We start from the raw sequence: 19,324 nt of genomic DNA on the forward strand, positions 1-19,324 counted from the left end.
CCTTGTGAAAGGGAGCAAAAAGGATCCAAGAGGTGACTTGGATATACAAGCCTACATGTGTATTAAAGTCAGTGACCACATGGCTTGTTTTTTCCATCCTCTTACTTTTAAAGTTTACAGTATCAGTGCTACCTGAAAAGAGTAAGACGGGAACAGCTGGCGAATGTGGCTGCTGCAGCAATGGTTGCCATTATACCACCCCTACTTTCTTCTCACTTCAGCCTCAAATGAGGCTCTGTGGCCCAAGCCCATGGAATCAGAGTGACATTTGCTGACAGCCACTGCCCATTCACTTCACTTAATCCAAGAGGCCACTGGAAAGGGTCCAAAGAACCACAGAAGCAGATGAACATAGTTTCCCAGAAGCAAATACAACTCGGCTGTACTTTGGAACAATTGGTCAACTGGCCACTTGCACAATTTGCTCGCAGACGTGCAGCAGCGCGCTCACCATCATGGCAGAGGCCCCCAGGCTCCTCACCCTCTGCCTCTTGGGGTACCTCCTCGGTGCTGAAGGTGCAGGTTAGTTTCCTTTTTAAAGATACATTGAGTAGAACTGCATTTAGATCCAGAAATGTCAGTACTGTCTTCTTCACTAAAAAACGATCACAGGATTCCACAGCAATGTTTACCATTCTAGAAGTCAGCATGAGGGTTGGTAAGTCTGTTTCTCTGGTAGCCCGTTCTTCATTTTCATAATTAAAACAGTTACACTGTTGATGGTATTTTTTTAATGGACTCAGTTAGACATGTAATCTGTAATGTAATTGCTAGGATAAATTAGTCATGTCCTTGTTTAAGAAAAGTTAAGTGAGAAAATATTTTAAAGGAAATAGCAGAATAGGAAGAAAAGAAGAACTGTTATTTTGACTCTTACTTGACCACTGTGAAATCAAAATGGGAAACAATGCTGAAAACAATGGTATGATTAACACAAAAATAACATTAATTTTAAGATGCAATGGTTTCAAAGCTTAGCACTAATGAGGCATGTTTTGCATTTTAAAAAAAATCTATCATTATGTGACCTGAACTTGATTTTTTAGTTAAAACACAGACACTAAACTACTCAGCAAGCTACTTATCATGAAAGTTTTTCATAGACTTGGAAGACATGATTATGCCTCTGCTTGTAAACATCTTGGAGTTAATATGTATGGAAATTCAGTGTTAAGCAATGTTAAGTCCAAGCAATGTTAAGTCCAAAAATTGAGAGATAAAGTAGGAATTTCGTCACTGCAATGGATATCCATTTGTTTGTTATGAACAAATTGTTCATAACATGGACATGCTCTCCAAAGGTGGTGCACAGGGAAGAAATGATCCCATTCAGACAAACAGCATGTTCTCACAGGAAGGATTTACCACTCTTGCTTGTCAGCCTACAATCATCAAATCTCATAATTTGACAACACAAGGATCAGGGTGCCAACCCTAAGCGTCCCCAGAAAGCAGACTGGCTCTGTGCCCCCACTCCAGACATGATGTCAGACTGAAATGCAGAAATAATGATACGACAATGCAAAGGTTAAATCAAACTAGCAAAGTGGGTAGAGTTGAGGAATAAAGAAACTGCTGGAAAACTCACAAGTGGGACATAAAGCGAAGTCTTGACACATAGCTCATCAGTGTGTGGTGTCAGCAGACAGAGGCTCCCAGCCCTTCCTTCAAGATAAGTGGTGAGATGATGGAGGTTTTAAGAGGGCTGCTGCCCCTTTGCAGACCTCAGATGTTGGAGAAAGGATAGATGCAGAGAAAAGGGTTTCAGAGCTGGGGGAATGATGACGAGAAGAGATAAATGTGAAGGGAGGTTAAGTGTATGACCAGCAGACAATACTGAGGAGAAAGAGAACTTGTTTCTGGAGTCCTGGCAGAGCTCACAGGCCCTAGAGGAGAGGGCCAGGGAGCTCCCCTCAGGACCACAGTATTGATGCCACTGCTTCCGCTTTTAAACCCTTACTGGCTTTGAAAAGCAGTTTCTATGAACGATTTCCTGAAATGCTGCACTTATTCCTACATCAACTTGGAATTTTGAAATCAAAACTGTTCTGTGAACTCAGTTTGGCTCTGTCAAGTGTACAGACCGGCACTGTCTTTCATTCAGAACGAACGAATGAAATGAATGGGTGAAAGGCGGCATCACCTTGCAGGACAGAGGGACTGCGGCAAGGAGCTAAGTGTTCACCAGCCCTCTCTGACCTAGAGAAACACCAATGCAAAGATTTCGATATACAGGGCAAAATTCATGCCAGGGCTAAAGGAGCACAGATGCAGGGTACGTGAACTCAGGGGACGCTGGCCAGAGGGACATTTTGAGCAGGACATAAAAGAGGAGCAGCTTCGCTCTCCGTCAGAAGCTGACCAAGGGCATCCTAGGCAGAGGGGACCAGCGGCTCCACAAAGGCTATGTGGGGTGTCAGGAAGTCAGTGCACTCTGAACACCGAGCACGGCCAGTGAGGTGGCCTAGCTGGGCCTAGCTGGGCAGGGCGGCTCATCAGGGGACGAAGACCCCAGACTAAGGAGCTGGGATGACAGAACATGTGGCGTTTGGTGGCACCAGGAGCATAACTGTGAACAGTGATGGCGGATCTGGAACCTGCACCTGGTAACATCCCCATCAACTGTTTCGGGGGGAGGGGGACAAGAAGAGGGGACCTGTCTGGAGGCCCTGTGATCATCCAGGAAAGACACAAGGGCCTCAACCTGACCATTAGCTTCAGGAGCAGAGATGAGGAAAGGAATTTGCGTGAAGTTATGGAAGTAGAAATAGGATTTAACTATTTGGGTAGGAGAAGGGAAAGGCCTGGAGTGTGCTGGGACACACGATCAGGTTAGGGGACAGAGCTGTGTCCGAGAGGTGGGCTGTGCCATCTGACTGACCTAGACCAGCTCTGGGCTCTGAGGCTTTTGTTCCTTACCTGGGGCAAGGTGGGTGCCTCTCTGGAATGCCATTTCTCTCATTTCCAATAAATGAGAGGACGGTGTCATCTCACGGGGCTGCTGTGAGGTGCACTGACACAGTGGATGCAGGTGTCCCGAACATCAGAAGACTTCGGCCCACACTAACTGTGGTTACCACATCACGATGCATACTTAGGCAGCAGCAAGGATGGCCGGGCATTCCGAGGTTCTATCCAATGAGAGACAATGGCTAGGAGTGCAGTGATCACAGCCAGACGTGTGAGGGTACAGGGAGAGAGCAGGAGTCTCGTGCCACAGCACAGTGCCCGGCAGCAGTGAGTACTCAAAACATTCCATGGAGCCAGGGCAGGACTAAGGGAGACCCGCAAGGTGCCCGGGGCACAGTGGACTTGCACAGTGAGAAAGCTCACCCCCTCCTCCAAGTGGGTGCCACAGTAGCCTTACTTACCTTGCCCTACTCCTGGCCCTGGCAAGGATGTTTGGAGGGAAAAGAGTGACTCATGGGGAAAGTGCCCAGAGAAGGTAGAGCGCCGTAATTAGTGTGTGTTCGAGCTGTTAGGAAACACACACTCAAATTACCCCTTAGGAAGTGACCGCTGCTCTGACAACAGTCACTTCATTATCTGAAGGGCAGCAAAGAAGGGAAAGAGCTACAGAAACGCATGTTCAAGACAGAAAGGGATTCAAGAAAACTGGGAAGAACTGACACAGCAGCCTCACTACTCATCTCATCAATCCTGTCAGCAACAGGGAGACACTGTGATGGCAGCAGAGTTTACCCATTTGACATTTGCCGAAGTTAAGCTTCAAACATGCTGTGACTGTCGTAAGGTCACACAGGCAGCAGGTGGCAGATGTGGGACTGAAATTCAGGTGTCTTCTGATCTGACTCCACACCCACTTTCCCACTTGACCACAAGGTAAATGGGCGCAGACATAGGTGCTGTCCCGGGGCCGAGCAAACGAACTGGGAGCAGAGACAAGGGCCCCGTGGAGGCAGGGAGACCTCAACACGGGTCCAGCCCAGTGTTTCTCCCCCCACCCCACACACATACCCCGCAGTTCTCAGCTGCCTCGAAAGGAAAAAGGTAGATGTCTGTGCTGAACTAGGTTGGGGGATCGCAGGGTATGGAGGCACTGAAGAAGGGGTGAGGAGCTGGGAAAGCTGGCAAGTGAAGAGTTGGAGAGAAAAGTCTAAAGCCAACTGGACAAGAAAGAGAAGCCTGGGGGACTTGCAGAGCAAGAGAAAAGCAAGGTTGCCAAGGGACTCGAAGGCTCCACAGACTGAACAGCAGCCCTGAAAATGAGGGAACATAGTTCAGTTTCTTTCTTTTCCTTTCCTGATTTTTGTTGTTGTTGTTGTTTTTAAAGATTTATTTATTTATTCATACAGAACTGGGGTACAGGCCAGAGATGCGGAGGGTGAGAGGATTCACCAGAGACAGAGTGGGGAGCAGAACAGGCAGATCGATGAAGTACACTGCTGAGGGGAGCAGCGGGTGGGTCAGGAGAGGTCTGCCATGCCATGTGGTCACCTCCGGGGCAGGTGGGGATCGAACTCGTGTGGAAGTGGCTTAGGCTTCTTTTGCAGTACTTTAACCCGCTGCACCACCAGGGAGGGCCCTGTTGTTGTTGTTTTTTAATGAGAAAGCGATCCCCAAATGCCCTGGAAAGTTCCTATGACAAGCACCTGGTCCTGCTGAGATGTGTCAGATAGTCTCTTAAAGAATGGAGTATCTCCAGGCAACTTCTTAAGTTACTGTTACTCACTACAGAAATAAATTCTCCTGATCGATAGATATAGACATGAGAAGGAACGGGACTGACTAGAGAAGGAGAGAGAGGGAAGGAGGCAGCAGAGGGTCAGGCTGGTGAGCTTCAACCTGCAGCGCCAGGAGTGTCCCCACAGACAAGGCTGTCACAGCTAAAATCAACCACATCCTGTGTCTCAGCGAAAGACGTCACAGGAATTCCTCCGACACATGCCAACTGAGGGTGCTGGGAGCCTGACGACACAGAAATTAATGCAGCGATAGCTTTAATGTTAATCAAGTGAGAGATACTGGGGTTGCGATTGCAGATGAACCACAAATAGGCTGCTGTTCTTCCGAGACAAATTTGCTGCAAAGCCATCCTGGCAGCCTTATCCTGCAAACAGAGCTTGGCCAGGTGATGGGCCCTACCTGAAGGATCTCTCAGTATTTGCAAATGATGACAAAGGGTGAAGCTAAGCTGTTGATTTGAGAACTTTCTTTCTCATCCAAAATAAATGCAGTATCATTGGAAATATGGCCTTTTACTACTGGAGTTCTCCTGACTGAAAGTAGACTTGGATTTTAATTCCCATACCTCCACATGCACAAAGCATGAGGCCCAGAGTTTGGCTCCCAAAGATGAATAGGCTTTTGATTGGAAATGGCCTAAGATGGGTTTCAGTTTCATGACACTTTCTCTAGTCTAGAACTAAAGGATAATTCTTATAATTCTTTTAACTTTCAGTTTTTCTTGACCATGAAAATGCCACCAAAATTTTGAGCCGGCCAAAGAGGTATAACTCTGGTAAACTGGAAGAGTTTGTTCAAGGGAACCTTGAGAGAGAATGTATAGAAGAAAAGTGCAATTTTGAAGAAGCACGAGAAGTTTTTGAAAACACTGAAAAAACTGTGAGTATGTCCGCATAAAATCCTTCAGGGGCAAAGCATAAAAAACCTATTAAAAAAAAAAACCTCACTTTGGTATTTGAAACTATCCATACAGCTCTGGGTACTGTACATGCAGTCAAAGAGAAGGCATCAGCTCCAAAACATTTTAAAGACTACCATTAATTTCTCCTCTTTTGTTTCTTTACAGACTGAATTTTGGAAGCAATACGTGGGTAAGTGATTCCTTTTATTCTCTCGCTGACCTATGAGACATTTAAGAATTAGGTCTACTTCCCCCTCTGTTGAAATGTTAAAATCTGTCAAAAAGCCTCAGAAAATAAGTCCAAATTATTTGCCTCCGATAGCATGGTGATGGGCTTCAGGTTCATGCCAGCAGGGGAGATTTCATGGGGGCAGAAGAGCTTCAAAAAGAATATTCTTCCATGCCAGGAAGCTGGAAGGAAACATGGACAGGATGGAGTTTTCCGTGTTCAGCAGAGAATCAGAGATCGCAGAAGGTCCTCACCTTCCCGTGGCTTACAGGCCCTCCATGATGGCCCCCTTCCCTCTTCCTGCTGCCCTGGGGGCCTCCGCTCCCGTTGCTCTGTCCTCACACTGGGCCCCAGGCTGCCTGGGGCACCCCTGCTACTCCTAGCATATTCGAAGAATGCACCCCCTTCCAGTGTCTGATGGGACTGTGCCTCCAAGCGAAACGCTCTTCTACACAGGCTCGCCCTTGCCTCTTTCAGGCTTTCACCCACATGCTTCCATCTCATGAGGTTTACCACCATCACTTCTTGATACTCCCACCCTGCCCCCCTCCAGCACCATCAGCCAGAAGGGGGTCCTGGCCTACTTGCTCACAGCACTCTTCAGCATCTGAGGTAGCCTGGAAGGCTCTCGATTACTACTTGTTCTTTCTTTGTCCCACCTCACTCAAATGCAAGCTTCATGCTGGAGGGCTAGTCAGTTGTCTGTGGCATGTCCCTAACACCCTAGATGCTATCTGGTATAGAGGCACTGAGTACATTTCTGTTAAGTGCATTGGTCAAAAGGAGGAAACATCCAAACTTTTATGTTAGCAAAGTTTCAAAATGAGTTTAAAATCCAGCAGCAGGGTTTTGAGAAGTGTTCAGTTGCATGGGCCCTCAACTGAAGGTCATCCATGTGGACAGAGAAATAACCTGCCAGCCAACTCTGAGTCTCAGCCGTCTGAGCTCCACGTGTTTGCCTGTGACTTCTGGAGGATGTGTTCCTACTCTCCTAACATATCACTTCTCCACTTGTTTTTAAATCATGCGGGCAGACAGGTCGCGTGATTACATGGCCAGTGCCTGCTTTTCCTTGCTCTTGGTGATGAACACGGCCAAGCCAACTCTGCACCGAGCTTGTCCCCTACCCTTAGTGCAAACAAGTCTCTTTAGTCTCTATTCCGGCTATATTTAAAATTTAAAGCTTGTGATATATATTTTTTAGAACAAATCAACGTCTACTCCCCTCCCCCCCCCCAAAATATTCCAGGCTGTAGTTAAAACCCCCATAAGCTGGCCCTCCCTGGTGGCGCAGTGGGTTGAAGCACTGCACAAAGACGCTTAAGCCACTTCCGCATGAGTTCGGTCGCCACCTGCCCCGGAGGTGACCACATGGCGCGGCAGCAGACCTCTCCTGACCCGCCCGCTGCTCCCCTCAGCAGTGTACTTTGTCGATCTGCCTGTTCTGCTTCCCGCTCTGTCTGGTGAATCCTCTCACCCACCCCATCTCTGGCTTGTACCCCAGTTCTGTATGAGTAAATAAAACCTCTAAAATAAAATAAAACCCCCATAAGCTTTTTATTGCCCGTCCCCTGACTTGACCTCCCACAGCCAAGCTGAGGCTGCAGAGTCCTTCCAAGGCTTCCACTGTGCAGCAGGAGCTGCCTCAGGTCACAGGCTATGCTGCTGGGTAGAGAGACCTGGGTGACACCCCGGGCATGACGCTGCCCCTTCTTTGGCAACCAACATATAAAACAAAAACAAGGACAAATACCAAAGAATTTCTGCCTCTTTCACTTGCAGTTGGCATTCCTAGCCCCCAAAGGCAGCCTCTGCCATTTCTCAGGGTACAGATTCACACAGAGCAGGCTGAGGGCCCTCACATCTGCCCTGTTCTCATCAATGATTCACCAGGCAAAGACCCCGGCTAAAGAAGAAATGTTGTCTGACTCCACTGACTGGCCAAGCCCTTTCTGTTTTACAGGGTGGCCTGCCCCATTGAACCCTCACACCAACCCAGTGGGCAAAGCATTCTTAGCCTCATTTTAAAAAGGAGGAAACTGGGGCTTGGGGAGGTTAAGGGACTTCCCAAAGGCCACCTGCTGAGCAATCATGGAGCGCAGAGAAGCATCCAAGTTCTCTCATGCCCAGCCCTTTGCTTTCACTATTACCCCAGGGCATTCAAATGCAGGCAGTTATTCATTAACCATCTACCTAACCATCTACCACGTGGCCAAAAACCGGATGTCGCTTGGCAAGGCTTTGTCCCTTGTTGTCTTTGACCCTTCGTGTCTGTGGCTTTGCCTCAGCCCAAAGTACACACAGACAAGCGCCCAGAGGACTAAATGCAGGAGAAAATGACACTCATTTTAAAGATATGTCTCAGCAAATGAGTTGCTGTGTAGCTGGCTGCAAGCCCAGACCCTTTCAGTGAAACATCCTAAATAATTCAGATCCATTGGTCTATAATATAAAGTGCAAATGTAGCTCATTTTTTAGACCAGTTCTGAACATCAATAATAATAAACCAGAGATAACGCATTTTGTTTTCATAGAATTGGAACAAATTAAAGTATTTGTGCAAAAGCACACTGGATCAAGGGGCAGAGGGGACAAGGTCTAATTTTGACAGCAAGCACATTTTCCAGAGAGGGACTATTTGTGAGAAAGGGCTATTAGTCTGTGAGTCAATGGAACCGGGGTGCAGCCCCCCAGCAGCACAGTAGATGTACCCCACCTCTCCCTGGAGCAGGTAGGGAGCTGTACTTTGAAGTTGGTAGGCCTGAAAATTCAGAACATCTCTTGCATTTCCGTTCTCTCAGTCTTTTATTCTTGCCATCCTTTTGTTTATCCTTTAGCAAATCTTACCCATCCAGGCCCCATTCTTCTCCTGCAGATTCGCTTATCTAGGCACAGAACGCAGAGCAGTTTCCATTCTGGTTCTCTTCATCCTTTTCTCGAGGCAGAGCCATAAAATCCAAACTTAAAAGGACCCCTTATCCTGACCCTTCCCCTCTTACCCAGTCCTAGCAGACATCCTGTCTGTTTACCAGCGATGTCTTCAAAGGCATGCAACAACTCTGTAAATGTAGAAACTTCAGACAGGTAGAATGGAAACATAGCCAATGGATAGGTATGGATAGGTAAGTACATACATACAGTTCCATTTCAGAACCTACTTTCATTCTTTGCACTAAAGTTCTTCTTCACTTTACCTTGACCATTTAGGCCCTAATTCATAGGCAGTAGAATATCTCTAAGCAGTAACACATGCTTCTGGCATCTTTTCTGTTGTTTTAACCATGGCTACATATATACTCAAAAGGGAACCAATGACTCAAGGAGGTAACTGCAGTGGTTCCATGCCTGATTCTTAAGTGTCTGGTACAGATTTTAGGCAGCTCAGCATGTGCTGAAGAGACAAGATACATAGGCTTTAACTCACGCACAGGTAATGCGACTGGATCCGGAAAGAACTCCGCCATCATTCTATAATAGAGCACTGGAACCCCTCCTCACCCTATGCTCATGTCACTCACTTTGATGCTATGAGTCATCGTTGGAGCTGCTTCAACAAGCTCAGGGAGGCAGGGGCCTTCCAGAGGCAGCTGGTCGGCGGGCCTGCTCTGACCTTAAAATCAGGTTCCCCGCCCCGTGAGTCTGTGCAGGCGGGACTGGGAACGAGAAGCAGTTCACGTACAAATTAGACTTCTTACCTCTCTCAAAGATGGAGACCAATGCGAGTCCAATCCATGTTTAAACGGCGGCAAGTGCAAGGACGACATTAATTCCTACGAATGCTGGTGTCGAGATGGATTTGAGGGAAAGAACTGTGAATTAGGTAAGTGACTAGACTGGGGATACCTGTGGTCCAAAGTTTCCCTTGAGGCCAGATGCAACTGGAAAATGAAATATCTATCATCAATTTTCTCTTGAAAACGCATACATTTTGTTGTGGCAAAGAACAACACAGAACATGAGATCGACCCTTTTCACAAATCTTGACGTGTAAGAGGCAGTGTTGTTAATTCGAGGCACGGTGCTGTACAGCACAGTTCTCCAACTTGCTCATCCCATTTGACTGGATCTTCATAGCTGCTCAGCAGTCACACCCCACTACCCCTCCCCCACCGCCTGGCAGGCACACCTGTGCCCTCTTCATGTCTGACTACTGCAGATACCTCATGCACTGGCATCAGGTAGTATGTGTCCTTATGACTGGAGTATGTCATTTTAGCATATTGTCCTCCACATTCATCTGCGTTGTTGCAAATGGCAGGAGATCCATCTTTATAGAGGCTGAATAAAAGTCTGTTGTACAGAGCATATACTTAGAAATACTCACTCTAGCTGAGTGGGAGTTTCCAGAAGTTTAAGAAACTAGAATTAGAGTGCTATTAACTTTTGGTCTCTAATATTACATGATAATGACATCCATCGCTTTACTTTTTGTTCACTAATACAACCATAAGCAGTCCTTACCATCATCATCCCCTTTCTATGCTGCTGAGAACACAGTAGCTCCAACAGCTACAATCAGAAGCAGGAAACAGTTGAGCCAAGCCTCAATCTGCAGTTTAACCAAAACCCATGTTCCTAACAATCCACAAAACTCAAGGAAAAGAGAACAATGGAAGTCAATGAAGCACAGAACCAGGGTGCATCAGGCCAGTTCTCCCATGGAACACACTTCCCCAACACATACAAACCATTCCACACAGGAAATTCACTGACACACATCAGCACTCCTTCCTGCATGTAGTGATGCAGAGTCCATGGCACAGCAAGCCCGGGCTCGCGGAGCACCTTTTCTCCTCACAACCTAGAATATTTCTTCTGAGACTTTTGCCATGAGAGCCATGACCCCCAAAGTCCTTTGCCTACTTGTGTATTTCTCTGGATACAAGGTGTCGGAATTGGAAAATTACGCTGTTCCTGTGACCAATCAGCTTTCCACTCTGACACTCCAGAAGGCTAGAAGACAACCCCACAGAAAGAATGTAACACCACACGCTTTGTGAACAAGGGCAAAGAGCAGGTAATTGGCAGGACACCATGAAGGCCTTACAGCAATCCACCTGCTACCCAGACGAAAAAGGCCTAAACCAAAAAGAGACCCAGCAGCTGCACTTGTTGCACTGAGAGAAGTAAAAGTCAGCTGTGATGCTGTGCTGAAACCCACTGGTCATCTTCCTTTGTGATCTCAAGATAAAAAATAGGAGAGAAGGGAAAGGTAGAAAGGCAAAACATTTACAAAGAAAAAGGGAGTGAATGCAAGCGGGTGAACTGGTAGAGCAGGTCTGGCCTTGTGAGCACAAGCCAATGTCTCCATTACCTTTCCTGTGGGCGTGTCCATGGGCTCCACCTTCTGGAGCATTCCTGTCACTTATCTCCCATTCACACTTGCCTAGATAATGTGACCCTGCTATAGCAGAATCCTACAGAAATCTTTGGGGCCTTTTACTCATTATCAGCTTAACTCATAATTATCGTTTGTCTCAGTTAAAAATGAAGGGAACAGTCCACTAAAGCACCATGGGAGATAGTGTTCCCCAATGTCTTTTGCTCAAAAATACACACAACTGAGCATAGGAGCACAGCCCTGAGGAAGGTAAATATAAGCACAAAACTCTGACAGACCATGTCATGTATGAGCAGCCTCAGTCCACACAGCAACTGTCCAACAACCGGCACCATCTGGGGCTTACCCTGCATTTGTAAGGTGTTAGCCACCACCCCTGGACCACCCTGGACCACCCACCTTCTGAGCAAGGCCCAGAAATTTCTTTCAAGGGGAGTATACTCAGCTAAGTCAGTCAGAAGGAGAAAGACAAATACCTGATGATTTCACTCCTATGTGGACTACACAAAAACAGAAATCAACTGAGAGGACTAAACCAAACAAACCCTAGATATCTACTAGAATTGAAGCTACCAGAGGGGGGGTATGGTGGAGAGCAAAGTGTGAAGGGGACCCAATGGACTAAGGTGGAGGACTCTGGTGTGATGATATAGCCTGAAGAGATGGAAAGCTATCCCCTCACACAGTGTTGTAAATAAGGTCATCACATACACAAAAAAATCAATCACACCACTGAAAAACCCAAGAAAAGAAAAACCCTCTCAGCTTAGTTCAGAAACAAAGTGGGAACCCTCCCAGATAGCTCTACCTGAGAAGGGGACGCAAAAGCACATAGAAACTCCTGTTCGACTATTGCTTCAAATTCAACTACAGACTGACCTCCAGAGCTGCCACAGGGAGACTTGGCTCCCTAGTGCCCTGCCTAACCCTGTCCCTACCTGGGGATGGAAGGGATATTTGCACTGTGAAGACTTGGTTGTTTTCCTTCTCCCTGGCCCATCAGGCTCCTCTCCACAGGAGGGAGACGCAGGCACCCAGAGCCCACTTTCTAATGCCAAGAATGACTCTAATTGACACTGTACCCCTTGGGCTGGAATAAAGACTACGCATGTCCCCAGCCACACGTCACACTGGAATCCTTTTCAGACAACTCAAGGTCTGCAAGAACTCACTATTCCTGGCCCTTCCAAAGGACACAAAAGCCATGCCATTTCCCCCATGCTAAGACAGGCCAGGAAGAAAAAACAATAAAACAAGCACATAAACCCTTTTTGTTTCATTTGTTAACTCATCACAAACACTACTGTCTTATTTACTGTGTATTTCTACGGAGTGCAAAAAAGAAAGCATTTTCAGTCTAACAGAATAACAGCATGTTCTGCAGTAAACTTGTGAAACAGAACATCTTTTGCCCATGCTTTGGTGTCCACATCACTGACCATATCAGGCAAATGAAGGCAGAGTAAAATAAAGCAGAATGTGATAACTGCAAGTAGTAGAATGAGGAAGACATGTCTGCACTCACAGGAAGGGAAAAACAGATGATTTGCGCTGTTCTTTAACAGATGCTCTAGGCACTGAGCACCGCCTCAGGAGAGGGGACAGCCACACCCAGCACGGCCTGGGGCATCTAATGCTCAAAAACCACTGAGGAATTGTGCCAGGGGAACACTTTCTCAGCTGCTAGCTACAGGGCCTCATCTCTGGAACTCCCTGTGCTATTCAGCTATGTGCAGCCTGCAAGGCCCCACGTCTGAGGGCGCAGTATTTCCCATGACACTCGTACACCACACTGGAGAGCGACAGCAGCAGCCACGTGAGAGCAATGACAAGCAGGAACGTGCTGATGAGGTCTCATGACCTAGCCCAGGACACACTGTCAGAAGCGGGGAAGCACCATGAGGTGACGCCTTCCCACTGTGCCTGCCCTGGACCAAGCCGGGCTGGAGCTTGCTCCCTGGGTTAGCTAATGACACTCTCCTAATGATGAGCTCTTCCTAAGGGGGTATCTGATTTGGCTGGACACTTTAGGACTGCCTTGCAGCAACAGAACGACAGCTAGCGACGACGTGAGAAGAGCCAGGGGCCTGATCACCTTTTGTGAGGAGAAAGGTCTCTAAAAAATAAATAAAAAGCACAAACCCCACTCTTCTGGATCATGCACTTTGTGCATCATGGGTAGCAAAGATTAAAGCTCAAGCTGGTTCCTTTGTCCACCTGGCGACAGCTGATTTACTCCTATATTTCCTGAAGTGGCAGGAAGGAACATGAGCTGCTTCTGACATAAGCAGGCGCAAGCCTACGCAAAATGTTAGACATTTTAGATCTCAAAATTCATAATATATACCCCCAGACCACAAAATCATTCCATCATTCTGGTTTCCCCAGGTCAAAATAAAAAAGCTGTTACACGAGCTTACTTCTTAGGGTGCAAGGTGCTCCCTTCCTAGGGAGCAAGGGTAAGGGGGTGAGGCAGCAAGGAAGGAAGAACTAATAAGAGAAAGTCACTTCTCCCCTCCTGTGACTGACTGCCACTGCCACCAACTGCTCGATCTCCTTGGGACTCTTTCCAAGAAGTCAGATGGCGTGGCCTTCTCCTGAGGGGAGAAGTGGAAGGATGTGCCTATCAGCCTCTGTGCCCCAGTGGCCACAAGTTCTGTGCATGGGGTACTAACTGCCCTCTACCTCCAGGCTGGACACCTGAGCAGTCCAGGAGCACCCTTCACCATCAACAGGGTGGCGTCAGGAAATTCAAAGGCAAACCTGCCTAAGGGCAGAGGAGGTCACTGCAGTGCTGCAGAAATACCCAGGACCCAGGGAGGCTGAGAGCAGCACAGGAGGCACACAGGAGCTGTCAGCTACTGGCACTCACTTCTAAAATTAATTTCACATACATTTTTAAATTGAAGTACTGTTGCATTATGGCACTGTATAAATTTAATGTTTGTATCACTGAGATTCATACATCTATTCCATTATATTCACCACTAAAGAGTACAATTCCAACCTTCACACCATTGTGTCCTTTTACCCATCTCCCTTTCCTCCTTCCCTTCTGGTAATAACTTACTGGTCTTACAGTCCAAACGTGTATTTTTGTTCTATCTAGTTCATTTCCGTGTTCTCAATATACCACATGTGAATGAAATTACAAAGTGCTTACCTTTTCCTGTATGACTTACTCCACTGAGCATAAGACCCTCTAGGTCTCCCCATGTTGTTGCCAAAGGCAGGTTTTCATCTTTTTTGCAGCCGAGTAATATTCCATTGTGTAAGTACACCATGTCACCTTTAGCCACTCATCTGCTGGTGGGCACTTAGGTTGTTTCCCATCTTGGCTGTTGTAAATCATGCTGTAATAAGCATGGAGGTGTATGTATCTCTTCAAATTCATGTTTCTGTGTTTTTAGGTAAAAATCCAGAAGTGAGATAACTGAGTCATAGGAAATCTCTACTGCGAATCTTTTGAGGACTCTCCCTAATGCCTTCCACATTGGCTTACAAGTGTCCATCCCATCAGCAGTGTGCCGGGTCCCTCTTTTACACTCTCTCCAACACTTGTTTCTTGTTCTTTGGATGATAGTTATCCTCACACACATGAGGTGGAACCTCTTTGTTGTTTTGATTTCCATTTCTCTGATAAGTGATGAAGAACAACTTTTCATGGGCCTACTGGCCACCGATATACATATAGTCTACAGAGAAGTGGTCACTCATTTTCAAACCACGCACGTTCCAAGTACCCAGACAACTTAGCATTCGCATTGAAAGCAGTATGCTGTTGAGCATGTAGCTAAGGGTCAGGTGTCTTGTACTCACTCTGTTCCTGTGCTGTTCCAGAAACAGAAACAGGCCTGTGGGCAGAGGAGATTTCTCTTAACTCAACAGGTTTTCAGCAGGTGTCCTGCTACTTCCGTTTATTGGAACTGCACAGGAGGAAAAAAGGGAAAAGCACAGTAATTAGAAAACACAAAATAAAATGGTAGGAATCAATCAAATATATCAAGAGTCAGAAGGGGAATCGGGGGTTACTGATCATTTTCAGTCCACAGTTAAAAATATAATCATATACTGTTGACAAAAGATACTTAAAACAAAATTATGCCAGGAGGCTAAGACTCACAGACACAACCATATCCCTGTGGAAAGGTGGGGTAATGGTTATCTAGGGTCTGAGGAAAGGTCACTGGGAATGTGACATGAACATATGATTTGCTGTTCAAAGTTTGCATTGTTACACTACAAATTCACTCACATATCTGGTTCTTTCAATAACTCCTCAAGGTAGACACTGTAAATATTGCCCAATCTATAAATCCATTTTTTTTTAAGTTGGGGTAACAGTAACCTTGGGAAGGAGGAAGAGAGCAGTGTTTAGAAGGAGCCTCAGGTAAGCAGGGGTGAGCATTTCCTACATATTGATCTGCCTCATGTATAAGTAGGGGCCTTCACTTGGGGAAAATTCATACTAGCTTTCCAGGTACTTTTGTGAGCATACGTTATATTTTAATACGCAGTTTTTTTTCTAATTGCAGAAGCCCGTGATCTAGTGAAGGTAGATTAGTCAAACCTTCAGTTTTATGCCAAGTTAAATTTATCACTGCCAACATTATTACATCTTTTTAAGAATTTTATTTGACCTGTCTTTTGACTCCGAGCTCAAGTTTCCCTAGAATGTCCCTAGCTTAGATCTGGCCTAACTGTAACTCGATAGTTTCATGTCTTTTTTAGAAATACATGTTAAATGATGCTGTTACTTTTGATTTTGCTTTCTTGCAGATGCGACATGCAGCATTAAGAATGGCAGATGCAAGCAATTTTGTAAAAAGGGGGCAGACAACAAGGTGGCTTGTTCCTGCACAGCAGGGTACCAGCTCGCAGCTGACCAAAGGTCCTGTGAACCAGCAGGTCTAACTGAAATACTTCTCTTCTTAAGCTCAGAAACATTCTCCCAATCTGTATTTGAACCTTCAGAATTTTAACTATCCTACACAATTTTAATGACTTGTTCCTACTTCCTCTTGAAATCATAGGAAAAAACAGCAATTAATTTTACAAGTCGCATCATCATTTGAAGCAGAGATTCTGTCACTGGCTACCATCTGAGTTCTTTACATCTCCATTTTTTTTCTGACTTTTTTGTCATGAAGCAATTGATTTGTGTATAAGTAGTTGTAGTTCAGCAAGTCAAATTAATGGAGTAATCCTGGAACAGAAAAGATATAGAAATGATTGATTGCAAAGTTATATCCTGCCCCTGGGTCTTGGCTCAGCTCAGCGTTAAGGCTGGTGCTGACAGCCATCTATTTTAAGATGTGCCAGGCTGATCAGCACGGTCAAGTTATACAGCTGTGGACAAAGCAAAGTTTCCCAGTCCTGTCAACTAGGCCATTGTGTCGGCGGCAAACTGGCACATCCAGAACATGTCCTCCCCACTCACACCACTCTTCTTTGAAAGTGTGAGCAATGGGGGGGGGGGGGGGTGAGTTCTGCAGGATTAATATTTGATAAATGAGGGGCCTTTTTGAAAGAAACTAGGTATCATTTCTTTTACATTTCCGAAGCCCCGTATCTTATTTAAGTGGTACATGAAGTCATGCACCCTTCCTCAGTAACTCAGCTAGATACCTATCTCAGCCATGCATGCAGCAGAGGAAATTGAAGACAGGATCAGAAGCCAAGAGTATACAAGCTGCAACTGAAAGGAAGAGTGTCTAAATGCTTCAACAGCCTGCCCGACTGTCCTTCCTCCTGGTTCTTCACATAGACTGCTGCAAAGCTAGCCTATCCCGGAAGGAACATGAGGCGTATGTGCCCATGTGCAAGCGTACCTTGTGTGTGTATTTTAACCTTGAAAGCCTCACTTTCAGTGAAGACAGATGACACGGTAGCTAAATCTTTTTATAAGAGAAAAAAAAGAAACTGAGCACCACCTCCAAAAGTGTTACATTTGAATATGACCTTAGCTTGAGCAGATAAGTAGGCCAAGCCTAAAATAAGCTTTGCTGCCTTTCAATAATAATAGTTCCTTTTCCCTAGCCATTGTTGATGATTTATATTTATACATAAGTATTTTGAACTAATTTCCTGTTTTCCCTACCACATGCTGTCTTCATGATACTTTGCAGCTGGTTGCTATAGAAATGTCTGTTATAAGGAATGTGACTGGGAGGATAGTGAGAAATGGAAATGAAATGTGAGGTGACTTCGCTTGACTACAAATTTCCATTCTGGATGCCCCCAATATATCAGTAGACAACAGTAGGAAATAAACCAAGCCAAGGCAAAAAAGTGATTAGTTCCCAGTGGGTGTGGCTGTCCTAATCATATTAGTAATCTATTTGGTTAATACTTGGCAGCCAGGTAGTTAAATCACAATGATTTAAATCCACCTTGGAATCTGGAAGGCATTCTAGTCTACAAAAGAGAGCAGAAGTCCCACTGGCCTATTTCTAGAGTCAAAGTTATGGGCACCAATCACCAGACGTCCATTTGGGGACAGCACTTGAGAGCAAGACTTTTTAGTGAAGAAACGAAACAGAAAGTCATTCGACTTTATAAAATCTTACCAAATTGGATTCTGGAACACCTATTCCATTTCTGTAAAGATAATGGATTCCTGAGCCAAATGTTCTCTTCATGAAGGGCTTGAAAACTTTCCATGAAAATAATGCAATTAACCTTTTAGTTTGAGACTATAGCCATTGATTAGATTTTTTAAAATATGGATGGGGCTGCTTCTCAGAAGTGACAAGGATGGGGCTCATTCTCGATTTCTGGAATACATGTTCCGTTTGCCAATGAGAAATAGCAGAATACTAATTTTTAAAATTATTTTCCTAGTGCCATTTCCATGTGGAAGAGTTTCTTCCCCGAACATTCCTATTAAACTTACACGGGCTGAGAGTTTCACTTACGACATGGATGATGAAAATTCTACTGAAGCTGTCACAATTCTGAATAACATCACTCAAAGCAATCAATCATCTGGAGACTTGATTCGAATTGTTGGTGGAGAAAACGCCAAACCAGGTCAATTCCCTTGGCAGGTACTCTATATGGACGGTATATCAAACTGGAGCTCCAGGAAAGGGACAGGCCAGGTGGGAGGCCAGTGGTTAGGACAGGACTAAGTAAAATTCCCAGGATGCATTGTGGGTTTGCCCTGGTTCCCTTGTGGCCCTAGCATGGTTCACTTGTCATCCCAGAAGTGAAATGGCAAGTACACTCCAAAGAAGACTTAAGGGGGTGGGGGGAGACATTAAAGTCTCAGTTTAGTCACATGCTCTCTTACTACCACCACTGAACCCCTTTAAACTTGAAGCTTGATGGTTTTAACAACAATGATTTTAATAATGCAAGCATTTGCTAAAAGAAATTTTAGGAACTGTAGCAAGCTTTTGTTTTGCTTTGTTTTAAGCAATAAGACATGGTTGCAGTTTCACCTGAGGAGAAGATAAAATGATAAACATTTTCAATCTTTTCATGGTCTCCTCATGCAAGCTTAGAGGAAGTGCACCTTTTATTTCTTTCCTATCCAGTCTGGCTAAGACCCTGTGCAATGTTCAGGCCATGCATCCACAGTTGTGCACAATCACCTGCGCACGCCACTCCTTGTTCACCGCTACGCAAGAATACTACTGCCCGAGGGGCACAAAGCCCTAGATGTGACTGCTTCCCAAAGGTGTGGAGCTGAACGACCTTCTCCCGAGTTGAGAAAGGCCCCGTCCTCCTTGTGCACGGTTTCCTCCATCGCCTGAGAAGGGCCCCTCCACACGCCTCCACCCAGTTTCTCACCAAACGTTACTGGTTTTCAAAAAGAACAGACAGTGTGGCATGAAACCAGCCATTCTTCCCACTTGTGGCCGCGTTGCTCCGCCTTGTCCCAGCTCAACTGCGGATCGGCCAGGGTGGGGCGCCTAGGGGGTGGGAGCACCCAGGGGTGAGGCGCAGGCCAGGCTCAGCACAGCTGCTGCCTGGAGGCCAGAGGCTGGGTGGGTTCCAACCAAAGCGCCTCCTGGGCTCTGAGATTGGAAATTGTTTAGCTGCGTTAGCCCTTAGCCGTATCACCTAGTACACAGTGGCTCAGAACACCACCACTTCCCAGAAAGCTGCGGAGTGGGGGACAAAGCGAGCGCTTGAGTGA

The 19,324-nt window shown here is 46.0% G+C and overlaps 1 protein-coding gene across 1 annotated transcript in view; it reads left to right on the forward strand.

The window, feature by feature from the left end:
- The first annotated feature begins 455 nt into the window (after positions 1 to 455).
- Positions 456 to 19,324, forward strand: part of F9 (coagulation factor IX) — a 25,597-nt gene continuing 6,728 nt past the window's right edge. The window contains exons 1-6 of the mRNA XM_004685851.1: positions 456 to 522; positions 5,423 to 5,586; positions 5,774 to 5,798; positions 9,544 to 9,657; positions 15,958 to 16,086; positions 18,022 to 18,227. Of these exons, the coding sequence (XP_004685908.1) occupies positions 456 to 522; positions 5,423 to 5,586; positions 5,774 to 5,798; positions 9,544 to 9,657; positions 15,958 to 16,086; positions 18,022 to 18,227 (705 nt within the window). The remainder of the gene's footprint in view (positions 523 to 5,422; positions 5,587 to 5,773; positions 5,799 to 9,543; positions 9,658 to 15,957; positions 16,087 to 18,021; positions 18,228 to 19,324) is intronic.

The sequence above is a fragment of the Condylura cristata genome, unplaced genomic scaffold (genome assembly GCF_000260355.1).
Source record: "Condylura cristata isolate star-nosed mole 26May11 unplaced genomic scaffold, ConCri1.0 scaffold00019, whole genome shotgun sequence".
Taxonomy (NCBI): Eukaryota; Metazoa; Chordata; class Mammalia; order Eulipotyphla; family Talpidae; genus Condylura; species Condylura cristata.